Here is a 21,398-nt window from a genome sequence, read left to right on the forward strand (position 1 = left end):
CCTATATTCTGCACTAAACTTGTGTTATGTAAAGCCCAGCTCTCTCAGACAAACCTTTGCCATTTCCCAGCATGCAAGGCTCTCGTGGATGCAGGCACACCATTCAGTGGTGAGAAGTATGTTGAGGCCATTTCGAAGCTACAGGAGGAATTTGATCACAGATTTGCAGACTTCAAGACACACAAAGCCACATTTCAAATTTTTGCGGACCCCTTCTCCTTTGATGTGCAAGATGCCCCTCCTGAGCTTCAAATGGAGCTCATTGACCTGCAGTGCAACTCTGCACTCAAAAATAAGTTCAGGGTGGTGAGTGGAGAAGCAGACAAGCTTGGGCAATTTTTGAGAGAGTTGACCCCCAGCTTTCCTGAACTTTCCCGAATGTTCAAGCGGACCATGAGCCTTTTTGGAAGCACATACTTGTGTGAGAAGCTCTTCTCCACCTCGAACTTCAATAAGTCCAAGTACAGGTCCAGACTTACTGATGAGCATCTTCAAGCTCTACTGAGGGTTTCCACTGCTTCCTCCCTCAAGCCAAATGTGACTCAGCTATGTGAGAAGAAGCGCTGCCAGGTCTCTAGCAGCAAGGAGTAGGCAAGAGAAGCCGTGTTCAGAATATTTCATGTTCAATGTTCCATTCAAGTTCAGAAAGTTAAAGGTTAAAGAGCTGTTAATACAGACATTTGAAACGGAATAAAAATAATTCATTTTCTCTACTTAGGCAGCCAGTGTATATCTCTCATTATGATTATTTTATTTTTGTATTACTGATTGATTGATTTTTTTATTCATCTTTAAGTTAATTTATTTAATTCATTATTTTTTGTTAAAAAATAAAGATATTTGATAACGTTGGAATGTTTTATCAGCGCTTTTCTTGTGGAAATCCTGATGCGGCCCAGTCTCACCCAGACTCGGCCTCTAGCGGCCCCCAGGTAAATTGAGTTTGAGACCCCTGGTCTAGAGTCTAGACAATCAATGATAGGCTGACAGTTCTATTGTATGAATTGAATTGTATTGTTTTGAAGGACCATTTTCTAAGATTGCTGGCCATAAATAGTATTACAACCATAATCAAAATATTGGAGTGTACAGCATTCCTTTTAGGCTAAGATGTGTAATCATATCAATTTTGCATTTCAATTAGAAACTAAAAATACCTTTCCTGGAGAAATAACATGGGTATATTTGCTGTGCTGGTCAGAGTGGTCAAGTACACACACGTACATATACTTGTTCATCACGGTTCCTTGTAATACCGTATTTGAGTACAATTGAGTACACATGCCGCATAGGTAAACAGTTGTAGAAGAGCCCAACTTAAACCGTATTTTTCGGAGAATAAGTTGTGCTGGAGTATATATTGTATTTTGGGGGAATTTTATTTGATGGAATCCAAAACAAAGAACAGACATGCCATATAAAATGTTCATATTGTAGGAACAATAAAAAATAACTTGATATCTGGCTTGCGTCTTCTCGCACACCGGGCCTTTTTAAAGATATATTTTAAATAATTACTCCTTCTTCCTCTCCATGCTCAGTTAGTGTCCAAGGTATGTTTTAAGGCATCTCTCCATGCTCAGTCAGTGTCCAAGAAATTGTAACGAATTTTAATGTTGAAAGTGTGTTTATGTACTGTACTCTAACAGACCGTGGGAGTGGACCGAGGGACCGGAAGAGATGTGCGAAAGATTTGGACAGATGTTTTTGTGTTGTATTTTAGAATTCCAAATAAATGGTTAAATATCTGATAAAGCTGGCGACCTCATTGTAGATGTTACAATATATTTTAATATACATTTCCCCTGCTTCCGCTCTGCGCTCAGCTAGTGTCCATCTCAGTGTTTCCCAACATTTTTTGAGCTGCGGCACACTTTTTGCATTGAAAAAAAACACCATCTGAAAATCTTTTAATTTAAAACTATGTCGCCTATAATAACAATAGTAATTCTGATCAAAGTTTTATCAGCAGGAATCACATAAACCTCCAAAATAATTCCAAATCTAATTTTTCACACTGACCTAATGTTACTAAAAGTTGATGCCTGCGGACTCTGAACAACTTCCGCTTCGAGTGATACAAAAATAAGTCATGTAATGTTTTAATCAGATAATTTTATGACTTTTCTCCAAATATTGCTTAAATCTCCTAATTTTACGCAAAAAAATGTTGTGCTCACACAGACTTTACGTCGCCAAAAGTTGATGCCCAAGAAACCAAACAACATCCGATTCATGTTAGAGAAAAATAAGCAACAAAATGACTTTCACAATTTGAACCGTAATAGTCTCATCTCATCTCTTCTCATTTTCTTAACCGCTTTATCCTCACTAGGGTCGCGGGGCATGCTGGAGCCTATCCCAGCTGACTTTGGGCCAGAGGCCTGAATTGGTGGCCAGCCAATCGCAGGGCATAAGGAGACAAACAACCATTCACGCTCACATTCATACCTAGGGGCAATTTAGAGTGTCCAATCAGCCTACCATGCATGTCTTTGGAATGTGGGAGGAAACCGGAGTATCCGGCAAAAACCCACGCAGGCCTGGGGAGAACATGCAAACTCCACACAGGTGGACTGACCTGGATTTTAACCCAGGTCCCCGACTTTGAGGCCGATGCGCTAACCACTCAGCCGCAGGGCCACCCTTTCTTGTCATAATGTAATCTGTAATTTAACGTTCCTCATATTCTGGTTTTAACCTTGTAATAGTTCAATTTTAATCTCGTTATATTTATGTTAATTTTTCTCTCTGAATATTACATTGTATGACTTTTTGCAATTTCTCGCGGCACACCTGACCATACTTTTTGGACGGCAACGCGCTCATAAAATACGTAAACATAATTTCAACTTAAATGAAGGGGTCTGGTGTTGAAGGCTCCCCTCGCTTTGCTTTTAAGACAGTGCACTGAAATCATAAGCCGCCTCTCGTGTCGCTTATGCTCGTACCTCAAAATGTGTCTCCTTTCTCAAGGTAAATATTTGCTTGGAATTTTACTCGTATCTCAAAATTTGTCTCCTATCTCAAGGTAAATATTGGCTTGGAATTTTACTCGTATCTCAAAATATGTCTCCTATCTCAAGGTAAATATTTGCTTGGAATTGTACTCGTATCTCAAATTCCTCGTATGTCACAGCACTCGTATGTCAAGGTGTTACTGTACTGTGATCCTTCACCACTTCGCGGCTTCAACATTGGCGACTTCAGTTTGTCACGTTTTTTATCTTATGTAGTCATACCTCTACTTACGAATGGCTCCAGGTGCAAAATTTCCAGGTTACAAAAGCTGTTTGTATGCAAATGAGTGCCTCGAGATAAGAAAAATATCCAAGTTACAAAACCCCCCAAAAAGTACATTGGATAACTTTTATTCATCCCGTATTCGGGAAATTTCATTGTGGCAGTAGCAAGAGGGTGATTGGACAGAACAACAAAGCAAAAGCACGAAGCAAATCAAAGTAAATGGGATCATTGAGAAGCACCAAATCAAATCATTAAGACAGAAAAGCAGCAAAAACACAAAACGAGCAAGAGTGGACGGAGCTACCGCCGCCGGCTGCCACTTGAACGGCGCCATCTTGGTTGCGGTAGCTAAAACGGATACAGACTCAAAAAGACGTTGTAAAGTTGGACAAAAACTGGAACCACACACAGGAAGTCTTCCACAAGATGGAGAACTTCTGCAGACTGGGACCGAGGTAGAGAATATGCAGAGTCACTCTTCCAAGCTTATCCACACAGTTCCTCAGTAGTCTGGAGCTGAAGACAACAGTAGCAGAGTGGAGCCCCTCGGCTCCGTTGCTGGTAAGCGCCGACAGCTCTTCCATCTTATCCCATGATGGAATGGTTGGTCAGAAGCGTTGCCTGTTCTCCCGGCACTTTTGTCCAGCTCCAAATCTCCGGCGGCACCGAGGTGTTGCTCCTTCTGCTGCGTATTGTAACAGCTAGTCCCATGTGTGTGACAGCGTAGGCATGGCTGAATAGTTCCAAAAAAAGAAGCCAGGCTAACAGAACAAGGAAAGTTGTAAAAACATTTAAGTATAAAGTACAAAGTAAAGTAATAAGGAATGTATTAAGAAATATTAAAATGTAATTAAAAAAAAGATAGAAGGGCTGTAAAACACAAAAAACATAAGAGTGGACAGAGCTACTGCCACTGTTTTCCGCTTGACGGCGCCATTTTGGAAAAATCATGTACGTATTCCTTATGCGGATGCATTGATTCTCACTTTAAAAGTTCCCTACACCATATACTGGGCTCTCGTTGGCTGTCTCACAACAACCCTCCATTTTCTTTGTTATTTATTTGGTGACATTAATAAATCATTTTCTGATCATTTTCTTACATTTTTGTGTGTTTCTCACATCTTTTTTATTACAAAATTGAGACATTTTGACCAATTTTAAAGGGTTCAGTTTGTAGTTGTGTGAGGACTGTAGAACGAATTATAGAATTTACATATAAAGTACTGCTCTACTAACAAAATGTTCAAGTTACGAAAAAGTTCTGGAACCAATTAATTTCGTAAGTAGAGGTATGCCTATAAAAAAACGTTCATAAAAATGTCAAAATTCAAAAAGTCAGGCCTCTGCTTCTTTGGAGCTGAATTGGGTGGCACTCAGCGCTGAATAAGAAGCCACATTTCAGCATAGAAGAAGAATGATATAAAAAAGGCAGACATCTTGCCTTCTCCTGTTTAGTTGCAAGTGAATTTCTCATCGGGCACATCGCTTGTGGAGAAAGACTATGCCGAGCCAATTCCAGCTTTGTTTGGATTTTGAGTCACAGTTGAAAATGCCTCCTAAGCGTCCTGGCATCCAATGACGAAAAAACGAGACATTATGACAATGACTGAAAAAAAAGTGACGTTGCTATGCTAAATGAATCTTCCGTGAGTTTTACTAAGAAAGAAAACAAACAAACATTTAGAACCACCATATCCTTTTCCAAGGACACTAAACGAGTGGTAACCACTTTGAATCAGTGCTGGGCCGTGCATTTCACACCTGGGCCTTCAGTAGTGCTGTGTGTGAATCAATCCAACCCTCAATAAGTATTTTATGGCTATAAAACCTTTAATGCAGCTACAGCTGTGACACCTATAAAAAAAGAATCAATAATAACCTAAAAAATTTAAATATTATTTAGGAAAATAGACATATTTTACTCCCCAAAAATTCTTTTTATTTATACACAAAATCCATCCTCCTTTCTTTCCTCAAGAAGATTTCAATTACTCTGTCGTACAGATTACACGTGCATTTCAGGTCCATCAAGAAGTTCTTTTCTATCGCCATCAAAGCTAATGCAGTCGAGTCTGTGCTGTTGTATTTCTGGCATAAGTTTTGATTCTGTTTTGGGCTGAAAATGTCCGTTCAACAGAAGCAGTGGACATGGGGATGGTCAGTGTCTGGTATTCCCGAAAACTTCTGCGGGTCGAGGAGGGAGAGAAACATCAGTCTTTTGTGTTCTTGAAATCTGGTCCGCGTCTGGCATATAATATTGTGCAGAATCATGTTGTGGAGTTGGTGGTAGTGCGCGCGAGAATCTTGCGCTTGACCTCTTTGTGCGCTTGGAGCACCCACACTGCGTTCAGTGGCCTCTTAGATTTCCTCATATCGGTTCCTCTTGCGCTCAAACGTGTCACAAAACTCCTTTACTCTTGAAAGACAAAACTGTACATCCAGTTTGTTGTTCTGTAGTATTAAAAAGCAGGTCTGAATGCTCAAAAATGCCATTAAATGTGTGAAGCAAAAAAACAAAATTCAAAATCATCCAAATGTGCTTTAAATCCATCAGCACACCGCACAGACTCATTCACCATTACAGAGACAAACAGTACTTTTATTTCCCTTCTCATCAACTCCGAAGTTAGCACTTCAGCAATAACAGAGATCAGGTTGTTTTGTATTTTGCCTGACGTGCCACTAAACGCTTAATTAGTGGACAAGTGGGAATGTACATCCGTGTTTCTCTCAGCAATGAGAGAAAGAAGTTCCACATAATTTCCTTTGTTTGGGGATGCATTTCATCGTGTCCCTGAAATGAAAGTTTACAGTCTATCAAACTTTTTAAGATTTCCCTATTTTTCTTTACCTTTTCGTTGTGGCGCTCCGCTTCCCTGCGCACTTGCTAGCTGAACTGTAAATCCACTCGGGTTTCCCCAAAACTTTTGGAGAGCACCGTTGCTTGTAAGTGTCCGGCAGTGCGTTGGTGTCTCGTTGCGGCTTTGGTTAAACAAGTCAAATTTGCAAATCCAGTGTTGCTCCAAACACCATGTCGATCGGTGGCAAATAACAAGCACTCCCAGCAATACAATTTGCAGTGTTCCTCTGAGCCCGTGAACCTGGAGTAGCGCTCGTAGTTAACGAACTGAAAGTGGCGGACACACCCTTACACCGTGCTGTAACAGGCTTGCTAGCTTCGGAGTTGACCGCCCTTTCTTAATGATGTCCATTTTTTCTGGAAAAGTCCATCTGGAAAATGGCTTTGTGAGCAAATCTGCAACCAAATCCATTTGTTTTCCTCCGTCGGCCATTGTGGGTGGAGTTTGCGATCTCTGGCTGGCTCACTTTGGCTTTGGTTCGCCTACTCTATCACTAGCCCAGGGGTGGGCGAACTTTTTGATTCGCGGGCCACAATGGGTTCTAACATTTGACAAAGGGGCCGGACCAGGGGCAGATGGATGGATCTCTTAACCCCCTCACCTCAGTGGAGAAAAAGAAATACACATCTTGACATATGTCATCCGTGTGCTTTAATTTCATATGAAAATGAACAAAAGCATTAGAACAAAATATCTGACTTTGGAATGAGTCACTGAAACACTGAAAATCAAATGAATAAAATGTGCCTTTTTTTTAATTACTAACCATTTCTATTTTAAAGCACGGAAAGTTCTGTTATCCTTCAGGATATCACCATCCCTCTCCTCCTGCCTGTCTTTTCCCCCAAAAAAACCATAGGAGATGCAGATGTACAGCTGTGGTCAAATATTTACATACACTTGTGAAGAACATAATGTCATGGCTTTCTTGAGTTTCCAGTTATTTCTACAACTCTGATTTTTCTCTGATAGAGTGATTGGAACAGATACTTTTTTGTCACAAAAAACATTCATGAAGTTTTGTTCTTTTATGACTTTATTATGGGTGAACAGAAAAAAGTGATCAAATCTGCTGGGTCAAAAATATACATAGAGCAGCGCTAATATTTGGTAACATGTCCCTTGGCCATTTTCACTTCAATTAGGCGCTTTTGGTAGCCATCCACAAGCTTCTGGCAAGCTTCTGGTTGAATCTTTGACCACTTCTCTTGACAGAATTGGTACAGTTCAGTTAAATTTGATGGCTTTCTGACATGGACGTGTTTCTTCAGCATTGTCCACGAGTTCTCAATGGGGTTTAAGTCAGGTCATTGGGAAGGCCATTCAAAAACCTTAATTCTAACCTGATTTAGCCATTCCATTACCACTTTTGATGAGTGTTTGGGGTCATTGTCCTGTTGAAACACCCAACTGCGCCCAAGACCCAATCTTTGGGCTGATGACTTTAGGTTATCTTGAAGAATTTGAAGGTAATCCTCCTTCTTCATTATCCCATTTACTCTGTAAAGCACCAGTTCCATTGGCAGCAAAAAGCCCCACAGCATAATACTACCACCACCGTGCTTGACGGTAGGCATGGTGTACTTGGGGTTAAAGGCCTCACCTTTTCTCCTCCAAACATATTGCTGGGTGTTGTGGCCAAACAGCTCGATTTTTGTTTCGTCTGACCACAGAACTTTCCTCCAGAAGGTCTTATCTTTGTCCATGTGATCAGCAGCAAACTTCAGTCGAGCCTTAAGGTGCCGCTTTTGGAGCAAGGGCTTCCTTCTTGCACGGCAGCCTCTCAGTCCATGGAGATGCAAAACACGCTTGACTGTGGACACTGACACCTGTGTTCCAGCAGCTTCTAATTCTTGGCAGATCTGCTTTTTGGTGATTCTTGGTTGAATCTTCACCCTCCTGACCAATTTCCTCTCAGCAGCAGGTGATAGCTTGCGTTTTCTTCCTGATCGTGGCAGTGACAAAACAGTGCCATGCACTTTATACTTACAAACTAATGTTTGCACTGGTGCTCTTGGTACCTACAGCTGCTTTGAAATGGCTCCAAGTGACTTTCTTGACTTGTTCAAGTCAATGATTCACTTTTTCAGATCCATGCTGAGCTCCTTTGACTTTCCCATTGTAGCGTTTGTGGGCATTTGCATCCAATGAGCCCTATTTAAATGGCCTCAGAGAAGTCACCAGCTGTAGTCACTCATAATCACTCACAAGAAGTTAAGAGGCCATGCTATGAAGCTCATTTCACTGACACAACTTTCTAAGTCACCCAAACTGCTAATTCGTGTTGCGATTTGAGCATTTTTCTGTTAACCCATAATAAAGTCATAAAATAACCAAACTTCATGAATGTTTTTTGTGATAAAGAAGTATCTGTTCCAATCACTCTATCAGAGAAAAATCTGAGTTGTAGAAATAACTGGAAATTCAAGAGAGCCATGACATTATGTTCTTCACAAGTGTATGTAAACTTTTGACCACAACTGTACTTGTCCGGCTTCTTCTATTCAATTTGTGTCCCCGGTGCGAAAACACAACAACGACGAGTGCAAGGATGAAACAATGGCACCAAATCACTCTGTGGATTGGAATTATATTTGATCAGTGCGCACTATTTAATTTATTTGGAGCACGACGCATCACAGAGACACTTTGGTCTCCTTTTTTAGCCAGCGCATCAAAGTCTGGATTTAGTTTTGTTGTGGCGATTCTCAGAATCGATCTGAGGTGTTGTCTATTAACTTGGATCTGTGGCTGACTTTGTTGATGTTCATGATGCTGAAGGTCTGTTCACACACGTAGTTCGAGCCGAACAACACCAGCATCTTCTATGCTGTACGCCGGAGCCTTGGAAATGCTGCTTCATTGAGTGAAGCATAGAAGTCATTTACTTTCAGAGACTTGATCTTCTCTTTTAAGACAGGGTCGGACTGAAGGTCGATCAGTTCGAGCTGCAACTTCACTGGAGCAGTTTTGGGGTCTTGTGACAGAGGACAAACCAACAACTGAAGTGACTTGTCAATTTTGTCGAAATCCGAGCTTCACATTTCCGATGACAGCAGACGCCCGGTCAAACAATTCCTCTCCCCATGTTTGTCCTTTCAGAGACTCCATTGTCAAAAACTACGTTATTTCAAAATTGTCGTTGATACTTCGGATAAAAATGAAGGGCTGAACAGTGTCTTAAGAGTACAATGTGAATGACTCAGTCTTTTTGTTTAAGATGCTCGTGATATCTTCATTTATTAGTTCCACACGGCAAGTCACTGTCCGCCGTGATAAACTGATTATCTCAAATTTGTCTTTGGTCTCCGGGCACAAAATACATGCTGTCTCTTCCATACATTCTTTTGAAAACTCGCCGTCAGACAGTTTTTTGCTGGGCTTTGCTATTTTGAATCAAAGCATAAAACTGACCTTGGTCCTTGACTGTTGAATGGCAGTTTGACTTTGTTGAGGCTTTAAACTAGCTGCCAACGTCGGAGCAGCAGCTTCCCTTTCTTTTGTTGGCAGCTTGCTAGCATAGTTAGTATGCTTTGTGGCAAAGTGCCGACTAACAGTGGTGTGCCGTCAGGGCCTTCAAGGCCTTCTCTGCTGGCCTAAGAAATATCTGAATCACAAACTGATGTTAATTATATTTTGCCCATGAATACTTATTAAATAATTCCAAATTGTCCGTCAGCTTCCTTTCATTGCTTTCCCCCTGGTTGCACTGCTTCCAGATGTGTGTTTTCATATTGAAGCATTTAACCAATCACATTTCAGTCATTATTTGTTGCCAGGGTCAGAAATCTGCCTCAAGGCCTTCACAATCAGTTCTGCAGGCCCTGCTGCATTAAACAAGCGTCAATAAGACTGTTGCTTTAACCAATCAGAATTTGATTTGGTGACACTAAGGCCTTCTCGCAGGAGTAGGGATACGTCATTGCCTTCTCGCAGTCGTAGGGAAACGTAATCGCTTTCACCAACTATGATTGGCTAGTACAGGCATGGGCAAACTACGGCCCGGGGGCCACATGCAGCCCATTAAATGTTTTAATCCGGCCTGCCGAACTTGATGTTAAATTAATTACTAATCTTATTTTTTATTTCCCCCTAATGTTTTCCACTAGATGGCACTGTAGATACATTGGCTTTTTTTTAGGTGAGGCGTACTTTACCCTTTGACCCTTCTCGACCCATCAGCCCCTCTTTAAAGATGAGCCGACATAAGAGAAGGGAAGTGGACATAAAATGTCAAGTGTTCAATGCGGAGTGGACAACTAAATATTTTTTCACTGCACACCGATCATCTGCTGTTTGCCTAATATGCCAAGAAACTGTGGCGGTTTTTACAGAGTATTATATTAGCCGGCAGGCGGTCCATGAATTTCCTAGCGACGCCTTTAGCTGCCGGAATCAATCCTACCCTCAAAAACTATTTTATGGCTATAAAACCTCTACTGCAGCTATAGCTGCGACACATAAAAAATCATCAATAATAACCTCATACAATTGAAATATTTTTTAGGAATATAGCCATATTTTACTCACCAAAAATCATTTTTACCTGTACACAATATCCATCCTCCTTTCTTTCGCCATCGAAGCTAATGCTGAAAGTCGAGCCTGTCCTGTCGTATTTCTGGCATACGTTTTTATTCGATTTAGCGCTGAAAATGTTCGTTCCCGGTTGTGACTGGCTTGCTTTCTATGGAGTTGTCCGACCTTTCTTAATGATCTCCAGCTTTTTTTTCTTGTAAAGTCCGTCTTGAAAATGGCTTTGACAGTAAATCTGCAAACAAATCCATTTCTTCTCCTCCTTCAGCCATTGCTGGTTGACAAAACCGCTATTAAATCAACACAACAATATATTTGCTTGTGCAGCTCGCTCCAGATACAGTTTGGTAGCTCTGGTTAGTCTACTCTATCACTAGTCAATCGTAGTTAGTGAAAGCGATGACGTATCCCTACGCCTGCGAGAAGGCAATGACGTATCCCTACGCCTGCGAGAAGGCAATGACGTATCCCTACACCTGCGAGAAGGCATTGGGGTCGCCAAATCGAATTCTGTTTGGTTAAAGCAACAGTTTTATCGTCGCTTGTTTTATGCAGCAGAGCCTGCAGAACTGAGTGTGAAGGCCTCAAGGCAGATTTCTGACCCTGGCAACAAGTAGCTGAAATGTGATTGGTTAGATGCTTAAATATAAAAACACACATCTGGAAGCAGCGCAACCAGGGGAAAAGCAATTAAGGGAAGCTGGCAGACAATTTGGAATTATTAATAAGTATTCATGGACAAAACATAATTAACATCAGTCTGTGATTCAGATTCAGATGGCATTGCCAAGATGGCACCGTTCACGCAAGATCCAGTGGCAGTAGCTCTGTACACACATGTTTTTCGTGTTTTACAGCCCTCTATCTTTTTTTAATTACATTTTAATATTTCTTAATACATTCCTTTTTACTTTACTTTGTACTTTATACTTCTTACTTTAATGTTTTTACAACTTTCCTTGTTCTGTTAGCCTGGCTTCTTTCGGCTACTTCTTTTTTGGAACCATTCAGCCATGCCTACGCTGTCACACACATGGGATTAGCTGTTACAATACACAGCAGAAGGAGCAACACCTCAGTGCCCCCGGAGTTTCGGAGATGGACAAAAGTGCCGGGAGAAGAGGCAATGCTTGACTAACCATTCCATCGTGGGATAAGATGGAAGAGCTGTCGGCGCTTACCAGCAATGGAGTCGAGGAGTTCTGCCCTGCTGCTGTTTTCTTCAGCTCCAGACTACTGAGGAACTGTGCGGATAAGCTTGGAAGAGTGACTCTGCATATTCTCTACCTTGGTCACAGTCTGCAGAAGTTCCCCATCTTGTGGAAGACTTCCTGTGTGTGGTTCCAGTTTTTGTCCAACTTTACAACGTCTTTTTGAGTCTATCCGTTTTTGCTACCGAAACCAAGATGGCGCCATTCAAGTGGCAGCCGGTGGCGGTAGCTCCGTCCACTCTTGCTCGTTTTGTGTTTTTGCTGCTTTTCTGTCTTAATGATTTGATTTGGTGATTCTTAATGATCCCATTGACTTTGATTTGCTTTGTACTTTGTGCTTTTGCTTTGTTGTTCTCCGGCCTTTGCGACTGTACTGTCTAACTTATAACTATGCCTTTTCTTGCTACTGTCACAATGAAATTTCCCAAATACGGGATGAATAAAGTTATCCAATCCAATCCCATTTTTTTAGGCCAGCAGAAAAGGCCTTGCAGGCCCTGACGGTCCACCACTGGTATTTAAATAAAGCGGAGAGGCACTATTTTCACTGAGTACAGTACTTAAACTATTCACATTTTTTCAATTTATTTATTATATTTAGATGTTAATACATTACAGTTATTTCATATGCCTATCTATTACTGTAATATTTAATAAATACACTTCTTGATGATTGTACTTGTATTTTTGTATAGGTGTGAAAACTTAGTGTGGTATGTAGTAACCATAGGGGTGATCCTACTTCGTGGTTTTTCGATTGGGGTGGCGATGTCTGGTCCTCATTACTATATTCGAGGGATTACTGTACAATTTTTCATCCATTAATTCATTTTCTGAACCGCTTCATCCTCATTAGGACCCAGGTTTTCTAAGATTTTGATGGCCAGCCGATCGCAGGGCACGAGGAGACAGACAACCATTCATGCACACACTCATACATAGGAGCAATTTAGAGTGTCCAATCAGCCTACCATACATGTTTTTGGAATGCGGGAGGAAACCAGAGTACCGTATTTTCACGCCTATTTGGAGCATCGTTTCTTACGCCGCAGGTTCAGTAACGAGTGCTATTTCTGTATTTTAGACACACAAAGCACGCACCATTTCATTAGACGCATATATATTATATTTTATTGGATGAACATTGAAACGCAATAGCGCTGGCTACCGGAAGCAGCATATTTCTGGGTTCCGGTGCGCAGTGACTGCTGGGAAATATAGTTCTTCCTCGCTACACCCACACGCTAAAAACATGTTTTAAAAAGGCAACGGAAGCAAAACTGAGTTCGGTTGTACTTTATTTAGACATTTTACAACTTACTCACGTCATCATCACCCACAAATCCATCAAAGTCCTCATTTTCTGTGTCCGAATTAACAATTGCCCAAATGAGTCTTCCAAAACGCTGGGTCCCGCGGTTGTAGTTCTTAAGCCTCCGGCAATGACGGCAAGCTCCGAGTTATTATATATGATATATATACATAGTTCACAGTCTAGCTTTGAATGCTCTGTTGACGCCAACATTTAGCGGCAGGATTTCTTTTGTAAATACAGCCGAAATGACGGCCAGCACCAAATTAGGGTGGTCGCGGCGACCATCCATCGTTAACATTAATCCAATAATAGATTTGATCAACTGACTAAACATAACATTGTCCACAAAACCTCCCCTTATTGTATTGAGTAATGCCTTGTCACACCTCCTCTTGTGCCCAGTACTAACCTGTGTGTAACAGCCAAGCCAATATCCCGCCTAACAGTTTGCGGTGAACTCCTTTGCACAGCGAGGTCTGTGAAATACATCATGAATGCACTATGTAAATGTACATTACAATGAGACTTGTCTGATATAAGTGGAAATGAATCACTGACTTCACAACTGTGGCACTCACTGTCTAGGAAAGTTGGGGGAGCAGTCATGGTGTATGGGGATGAAGCAGGGACATGTGTGCCAGTAGATATTTGAGGGTGAGCAAAGGTTCAAATCCTCAAAACTGTTTCCATTAACCCTAGAACGGTAACCTGGGGTGACAGGGTGTCTACAATCTGTATGGGAGACAGACAAAAAATTGTAAATTTTTCAGTATGTACCAAATTATTTTTTTCCCTTTCAACACTTGCAGTATGGCAAATTATGCTTCAAATGACTCAAAGTACATCAATGAAACACGTACAGTACTATACACACACTCAACTGTTAGATACAGGGTGTGAAAGGGGTTACCTTCTGAAATAGAGGGTTACCATTCTAGGGTTAAGATGAATAACTGCCAGAGCCACATTCTTCTTATTGACCCTACAAATTCACGAGAACTCCCGCGGGATGTTTTGGCTGTTTCACCAAAACAGTCACCTCATTATTTAAATGTGTGTTAGAGAAAATCTCAGGTTGTGAGAAAATGGATCAAATACATCTCCCCTCGGGTTTATATGTATTTTATGGAATGTGAGCTTTGTGTGATAATTTCAGCAACAATACTATCAAGGGCCTGAAAAATTTCAAGCAAAACGATTCAAATCCTAACTATGAAACTATTCTATAAGTTCTATACTTGCCAGCCTGCTGCTTACCACTGGGCAGATGTTTCGCTCTCGCGATAAGTATAGTTTTTAAAAATCGATTCTGTGGTGATATTACATGGCGCGATTCTTGTATCATTAAACGTCTGTCTGAATCGATCTACAAAAACGTGTTTTTGGTGGAAATAAACTTCCATTCGCATCCACTAGTCAGTAGCAGTTAGCCACCGTGCCCTGACATGTAGTACTGTTATTCTTCACCACTTCACGGCTTCAGTACATCACATTTTTCTTAAATATTAAGTATCCAAATCAAAAATGTTCATTAAAGTTTAAACATTCACGCTGAAACTCGCAAGTGGAAGACAGGACATGAAAAATGGAGTCAGGGCACCATTTCTGGCATTTCACATACTGAGTGAAGGTGGGGAGAGCAGAAGCCAAGCAAGCATGGTTAACATCACCAGAGATAAGGTCGCAAGCAGCTGCCGCATCAGCAGAAGGGGGAATATACGCAGTTATCGCGATAACGTGCGAGAACTCCCGCGGGATGTAAAGCGGCTTGATGCTAACAGCTACTAGCTCGATATCTCGAGTACAAAGTTGCTCCTTCACCGTAATGTGCCCCCAGCTACACCATCTGCTATTAATAAAAAGAGCCAGTCCCCCACCTTTCTTCTGATCGCTCTCCTCAGCTTTTTTATAGAAGAAAACCAAAATAAAAAAACAATACAGGAAGTCATGCATTGTGACTTTTAACCAAGTTATTCAATTTATTCAGTGTTTAACAATTTTATATGAGCAAACTTCAGTTTCTTCCAGAGATCTGAGTTAAATAAGGCTCAATGAACACCACTTCAAAATAGTACAATGTTTTTCTCTCCTGGTCATCCTTGGATTTTTCTTTTTGCTATTAAAAAAAAACCCCTCATTATCCCATAGCAAGATCGGTACCCGGACTAGTTATTTTTATCATGTTGACTACTTATTTATCTACTACTTATTTATTGAGTATTTATTCATCATTTATATATTGATTATTTATATGTTTGTTTGTTGTTGAGTCCATAGATTCAGTGAGTGGTACACTCTTAACAATTTGGCGCTGAATGTTTCCAAAACCATGGAACTCATCCCGGACTTCAAACGGAACAAGGCTGCTCCGCTCTGCTGATCTCTCTTGGACTACTTATTTATTTATTACTTATTTACTGATTATTTATTTGTCTGTTTGTCATTGCTATTTGTGCACTTCATGGTGAAAGCTTTAAATATCATTATATACTTGTATAATGACAATAAAACCATATCATTATATACTTGTTTAATGAAAATAAAACCATTCATTTCAATTAAATTCAATGATCACTCATGCCACTAATCAAGGGTAGCTGGAGCCCATCATTGATTTTTACTATAATTTGGACAACGTCGGCGGGCCGGATTAAAAAGCCTAACGGGCTGTATATGGACCGCGGGCCGCCGTAGTTTGCCCATGTCTGGTCTATACAATATGCAACTTATTGATAATGTGTTTAATTTGGGACAATAATAGTATAAAAGAGGCAAGTTTGTCGATACACACATGAGAAGAGGACGAATTGAAAAACATACACACAAACGGCAATAATATGCAATTTATTGATAATTTTGATATTAGATATTTAGATATTAATGCTCTGACATTGTCAATGCAATGACAAACTCTCTCTCTCTCAGGATTATAATTTTGAGAGCGAGAGATTACCTGGTTGATCGCTTTGAACAGTAAACTCTCTCTTTCTCTCTCATGATTATAATTTTGAGAGCGAGCGAATCCAGCGACGAATTGTCCGTTCGACGAAATGTCTGGCGACGAATCCGGCGACGAATTGTCTGTCAACAAAATGTCCGGCGACGAAATGTCCGGCGACGAAATGTCCGGCGACGAAATGTCTGTTCGACGAACTGTCCGGCGACCAAACGTCCGTTCAACGAAACGTCCGGGGACGAAGTGTCCGTTGACGAAACGTCTGGGTACCGCCCCTAGGTATGTGTTTGAGCATGAATGGTTGTCTGTCTCCTTGTGGCCTGCGATTGGCTGGCCACTAATTCAGGGTGTCTCCTGCCATGTGCCCATAGTTGGCCAGGATAGGCTCCAGCATGGCCCGTGACTCTCGTGACGTTAACCAGAACTGAAAGAAGAAGAAAATAATTGTCTGGTGGACGTCCGGGCCAGCCCATGAGAAAGTGGTGGGCTCTGGAGGGGCAACAAAGGCTGCCTCATCTGGGAAGGGCGGTGACGGCTGCCTCGCCCGGGAAGGGCTGTGGAGGGGCAACGACGGCGGCCTCACCTGGGAAAAATGCTGGAGAGGCGACAGCCTCGCCCTGGAAAGATGCTAGAAGGACGCAGGCTGCCTTCTCCTGGAAAGACAGAGGCTCCTGGGAGGACGCAGGCTGCCTCGTGCTGGAAAAATGCTGGGAGGACGCTGGCTGCCCCATCCTGGAAAAACACTGGAAGCACACAGGCTGTCTCGTTCTGGAAAGACACAGGGAGGACGCAGGCTGCCTCTTCCTGAAAATATACAGGGAAGATACAGGCAGTCTCGTTTTGGAAAGACGCAGGCCTTGACCTGGAAAGACGCAGGTCTCATCCTGGAATGACACAAGGAGGACGCAGGTCTCATCCTGGAATGACACAAGAAGGACGCAGGCTACCTCGGCCTGGAAAAACACTGGGAGGACGCAGGCTGCCACATCCTGCCAAGACACAGGGAGGATACAGGCTGCCTCGTTCTGGAAAGATGCAGGCCTCGACCTGGAACGACGCAGGTGTAATCCTGGAAAGACGAAGGTCTCATCTTGGAAAGACGCAGGTCTCATCCTGGAAAGACACAGGGGGAACAACGGCCCCGCCTTCAATCAGTGCCCTCCAATGCCCTGACAGAGCCAGACCCTGGGCTGCCTCTTTGCTGTCAGTAGGCGTCCGTCAGGCTCGCGCAGGAGCCATACAGATGCTTCACCTTCATAGCCGCAGATTGGTGCAAGGCTGAACTTTGGCTGCGCCAGAAAACAAAAATGACAGGCAGGAACTGCAGAGCAAAGTGCCAGTCAGGAACTTGACGGCGTTGAGCTAGAGAGCGAAGCGCAAGGTCGGGAACTTGACGGCATTGAGTGGGAGAGCGAGGCGCCAGGTCGGGAACCTGACGGCGTTGAGCGGGAGAGCGAGTCACCGGGGTGGGAACTTGACGGCGTTGAGCGGGAGAGCGAGTCACCGGGCTGGGAACTTGATACCGTCTCAATAATATATTTTTGAATACTCTTTGAAAAGATCTAACCTGGCTCTCCGTCTTCTTGTGCCCTGCTAAAGTGACTAAAGTGATACATCGACTCCCCAAACTCTCTTTGACCCCAAGCGAGTGAGATGGTTGGATTGACTAGGGCAGCTAGGGCAGGGGGAATCCCAAGTTGATGTTACATCTAAACTGAAACACTCCCACGGATGTTTAGGTTGTTTAAGTTAACACCCACTCAGAAATAATTAAAAATGGAGACTCTTAGCGGGCCAAAAAAGGTAACGAGATTTTATTTCTGCACAAATTACACAAACATCCACATTTTAGTAGGATGCAGGGAATGATCTGAGATTGTCATCCCGGTGAGATAAGATTGTTATTCGTGGAACTTGTATTTTTGTGTCTTTTGTTGGAAGTCTATATTTCATGCAAATTTGTAAATAAAGCCGCTCTTCTACGGGCTCGTCTCGACTGGCTTGACCTGGGAAACATGGAAAGTGGGATGAGTGCGGAGGGCTGTCGGGAGTTTGAGCCGCACATCGCATGGGTTTAATTTCATTCTCAATTTCATAAGGACCAATGAACCAGGGGGACAGCTTACGGGATTCCGTTTTAAGGAGGAGGCCTAGGGAGGATAACCAGACCTTCTGGCCGACGACATACAGTGCCGTGAAAGGATGATGATTTTATATAACAAGGCAGAAAAAATTACAAACTTGACTGGCCCTTTGTGAAAAAGTAATTGCCCCTGAAGCTAATAACGGGATGTGCCACCTTTGGCAGCAATAACTGAAATCAAGCGTTTACGATAATTTGTGATGAGTCTTTCACAACGCTTTAGAGCAGGGGTCTCAAACTCGCGGCCCTCGGGACGATAATTTGCGGCCCCCGTCTTAATATGAAAGATTAATGTTCGTGCGGCCCGCAAGATTGATATGAATGACACTTGTTGTGTTCGGAGCTGAATGAACCAATCACGGTGAGGTATACGGCTCTGGAGGGCGGGACATCGGCCTGGCTGTCCAGTGCCTCGCTCACTCACTCATTCATTCCTCCAATCAGCTGGGCGGAGGAGAAGCCATGAAGCCGATCACTCCGCTCGGCACGCACACTCCTCCGCTGCTCTCAGCATAGAACTGAATGAGGCGCTATGATCCGTGATCCAGCCTGTGTCAGTGTCTGTAGCCATCTCCGCGAGTGAAACTGAAACTTAACAGTAAGTGCGTTAACATGACACTTGAGAAATTTGGAGAACTGCCGTAATCCAATACGATCGGAGAGCGAAAGTGCGCATGCGCCACAGACCCGTGCAACTGAAAGTTAAAGTTCAACCCGAGACTCATTCCAAGTGGAAACACAGAGATGTCTCTTTCAAAGCCTGAAGAGAAAGGTCGGTGATGAGCACAGACAGTTTCAAGAAAAGTGGGGAGTGCAATATTCCTTTGTTGAACACAGGGGCACCCCGACGTGTCTCATTTGCACTGAAAAAGTTGCGGTGCACAAGGAATACAATTTGCAACGTCATTATACTACGAGACATGCTGAGGAGTACGAAAAATACCAGGGAGATGAGAGAGCCAACCAGGTTGCCAGTCTTAAAACACGTCTTCTGAGGCAACAGGATTTCTTCAAGAAGGCTACCAAAGACAGTAATGCAGCAGTCGAAGCTAGCTACGCCGTTTGTGAGTTGATTGCTAAAGCAGGAAAGCCAGTTCAACCACATCAACCTTTCTGCCAACACCGTGGCAGAGCGCATTTCTCACCTGTCAAGTGACATTTATGATCAACTGTGTGAGAAAGCACAATGTTTCAGTGTATATTCAGTGGCTCTTGATGAGACCACAGACATCACAGACACTGTCCAGCTCGCAATATATGTCCGTGGTGTTGATGATAATTTTGAAGTAATGGAGGAGTTGCTCACAGTAATTCCAATGCATGGCCAGACCACCACTAAGGAAATATTTCACCAGCTGTGTGATGCCATTAAGAAAGCCGATTTGCCATGGAAGAGCTTTGTTGGAATAACAACCGATGGAGCCCCATCAATGACAGGGAGGAAGAATGGACTGGTAGCACTTGTTCAAAAAAAACTGGAAGAGGAGGGTGGAGGAGGCCATAGCTCTGCACTGCATTATCCATCAGCAGGCCCTTTGCAGCAGATGCCTGAAGTTTGACGATGTGATGTCTGTCGTTGTGAAATGGATCAACCAAATCAGATCCAGGGGCTTAAAGCATAGAAGGTTCTGTGCTTTTTTAGAGGAAATTGAGTCAGAATATGGGGATGTGCTCTACTTCACTGAGGTACGTTGGGTCAGCAGGGGAAACGTGTTGAAGAGATTTTTTGAGTTGAGAGCAGAAGTAAAAGACTTCATGGAGATAGACGGGGTTGCTGTTCCTGTGCTAAGTGATCGCAAATGGCTCATGGACTTGGCTTTTCTTGTTGATATCACACATGAGCTTAATGTACTGAACAAGAAGCTACAAGGCCAGGGGCAACTTGTCAGTGCTGCCTCTGACAACGTGAGAGCATTCTGCACTAAACTTGTGTTATGGAAAGCCCAGCTCTCTCAGACAAACCTTTGCCATTTCCCAGCATGCAAGGCTCTCGTGGATGCAGGCACACCATTCAGTGGTGAGAAGTATGTTGAGGCCATTTCGAAGCTACAGGAGGAATTTGATCACAGATTTGCAGACTTCAAGACACACAAAGCCACATTTCAAAATTTTGCGGACCCCTTCTCCTTTGATGTGCAAGATGCCCCTCCTGAGCTTCAAATGGAGCTCATTGACCTGCAGTGCAACTCTGCACTCAAAGCCAAGTTCAGGGAGGTGAGTGGAGAAGCAGACAAGCTTGGGCAATTTTTGAGAGAGTTGACCCCCAGCTTCCCTGAACTTTCCCGAATGTTCAAGCGGACCATGTGCCTTTTTGGGAGCACATACTTGTGTGAGAAGCTCTTCTCCACCTTGAACTTCAATAAGTCCAAGTACAGGTCCAGACTTACTGATGAGCATATTCAAGCTCTACTGAGGGTCTCCACTGCTTCCTCCCTCAAGCCAAATGTGACTCAGCTATGTGAGAAGAAGCGCTGCCAGGTCTCTAGCAGCAAGAAGTAGGCAAGAGAAGCCGTGTTCAGATTATTTCATGTTCAATGTTCCATTCAAGTTCAGAAAGTTAAAGGTTAAAGAGCTGTTAATACAGACATTTGAAACGGAATAAAAATAATTAGTTTTCTCTACTTAGCCAGCCAGTGTATATCTACTGTATGCTCATTATTATTTATTTTTTTTATTACTGATTTATTTATTTTTTATTCATCTTTAAGTTAATTTATTTAATTCATTATTTTTTGTTAAAAAATAAAGATATTTGATAATGTTGGAATGTTTTATCAGCGCTTTTCTTGTGGAAAATCCTGATGCGGCCCAGTCTCACCCAGGCTCGGCCTCTAGCGGCCCCCAGGTAAATTGAGTTTGAGACCCCTGCTTTAGAGGAAGTTTGGCCAAGTCTTCTGTGCAGAATTGTTTCAATTCTGCAATATTAGAGGGTTTTCTAGCATGAACAGCCAGTTTCAGATCACACCATGGCAATTCAATAGGATTTAATTCCAGATTTTGACCTGGCCACTCCAAAATCTTAACTTGCTCGAGTTTGAGCACACGAACCGAGGGCCAGATGTTCTCTTTCAAAATTTGCTGGTATATACAGCAGAATTCATTCTTCCATCAATGACATCATGTCGTC

The 21,398-nt window shown here is 42.6% G+C and overlaps 1 protein-coding gene across 9 annotated transcripts in view; it reads right to left on the bottom strand.

The window, feature by feature from the left end:
• LOC144083093 (kinase suppressor of Ras 1-like) overlaps window positions 1–21,398 on the bottom strand; it is a 67,933-nt gene that overhangs the window by 30,766 nt on the left and 15,769 nt on the right. For 5 of the 9 annotated variants that reach the window (XR_013303474.1, XM_077610605.1, XM_077610602.1 and 2 more), the window contains 2 exons: window positions 13,751–13,904; window positions 13,582–13,648 (listed from right to left, as the gene is read on the bottom strand). The exons of 1 other annotated variant lie outside the window; for it this stretch is intronic. Coding sequence is in view for 4 of the 8 variants with exons in the window: in XM_077610605.1 (XP_077466731.1) it covers window positions 13,582–13,648; window positions 13,751–13,778 (95 nt within the window). In the remaining 4 variants the exon portion in view is untranslated. Of the gene's footprint in view, window positions 1–13,581; window positions 13,649–13,730; window positions 13,905–21,398 lie in introns of those variants that run through there. 3 more of the 9 variants (XM_077610609.1, XM_077610606.1, XM_077610607.1) reach the window with 2 other exon arrangements.

Source organism: Stigmatopora argus, chromosome 10, assembly GCF_051989625.1.
Source record: "Stigmatopora argus isolate UIUO_Sarg chromosome 10, RoL_Sarg_1.0, whole genome shotgun sequence".
Lineage (NCBI taxonomy): Eukaryota > Metazoa > Chordata > Actinopteri > Syngnathiformes > Syngnathidae > Stigmatopora > Stigmatopora argus.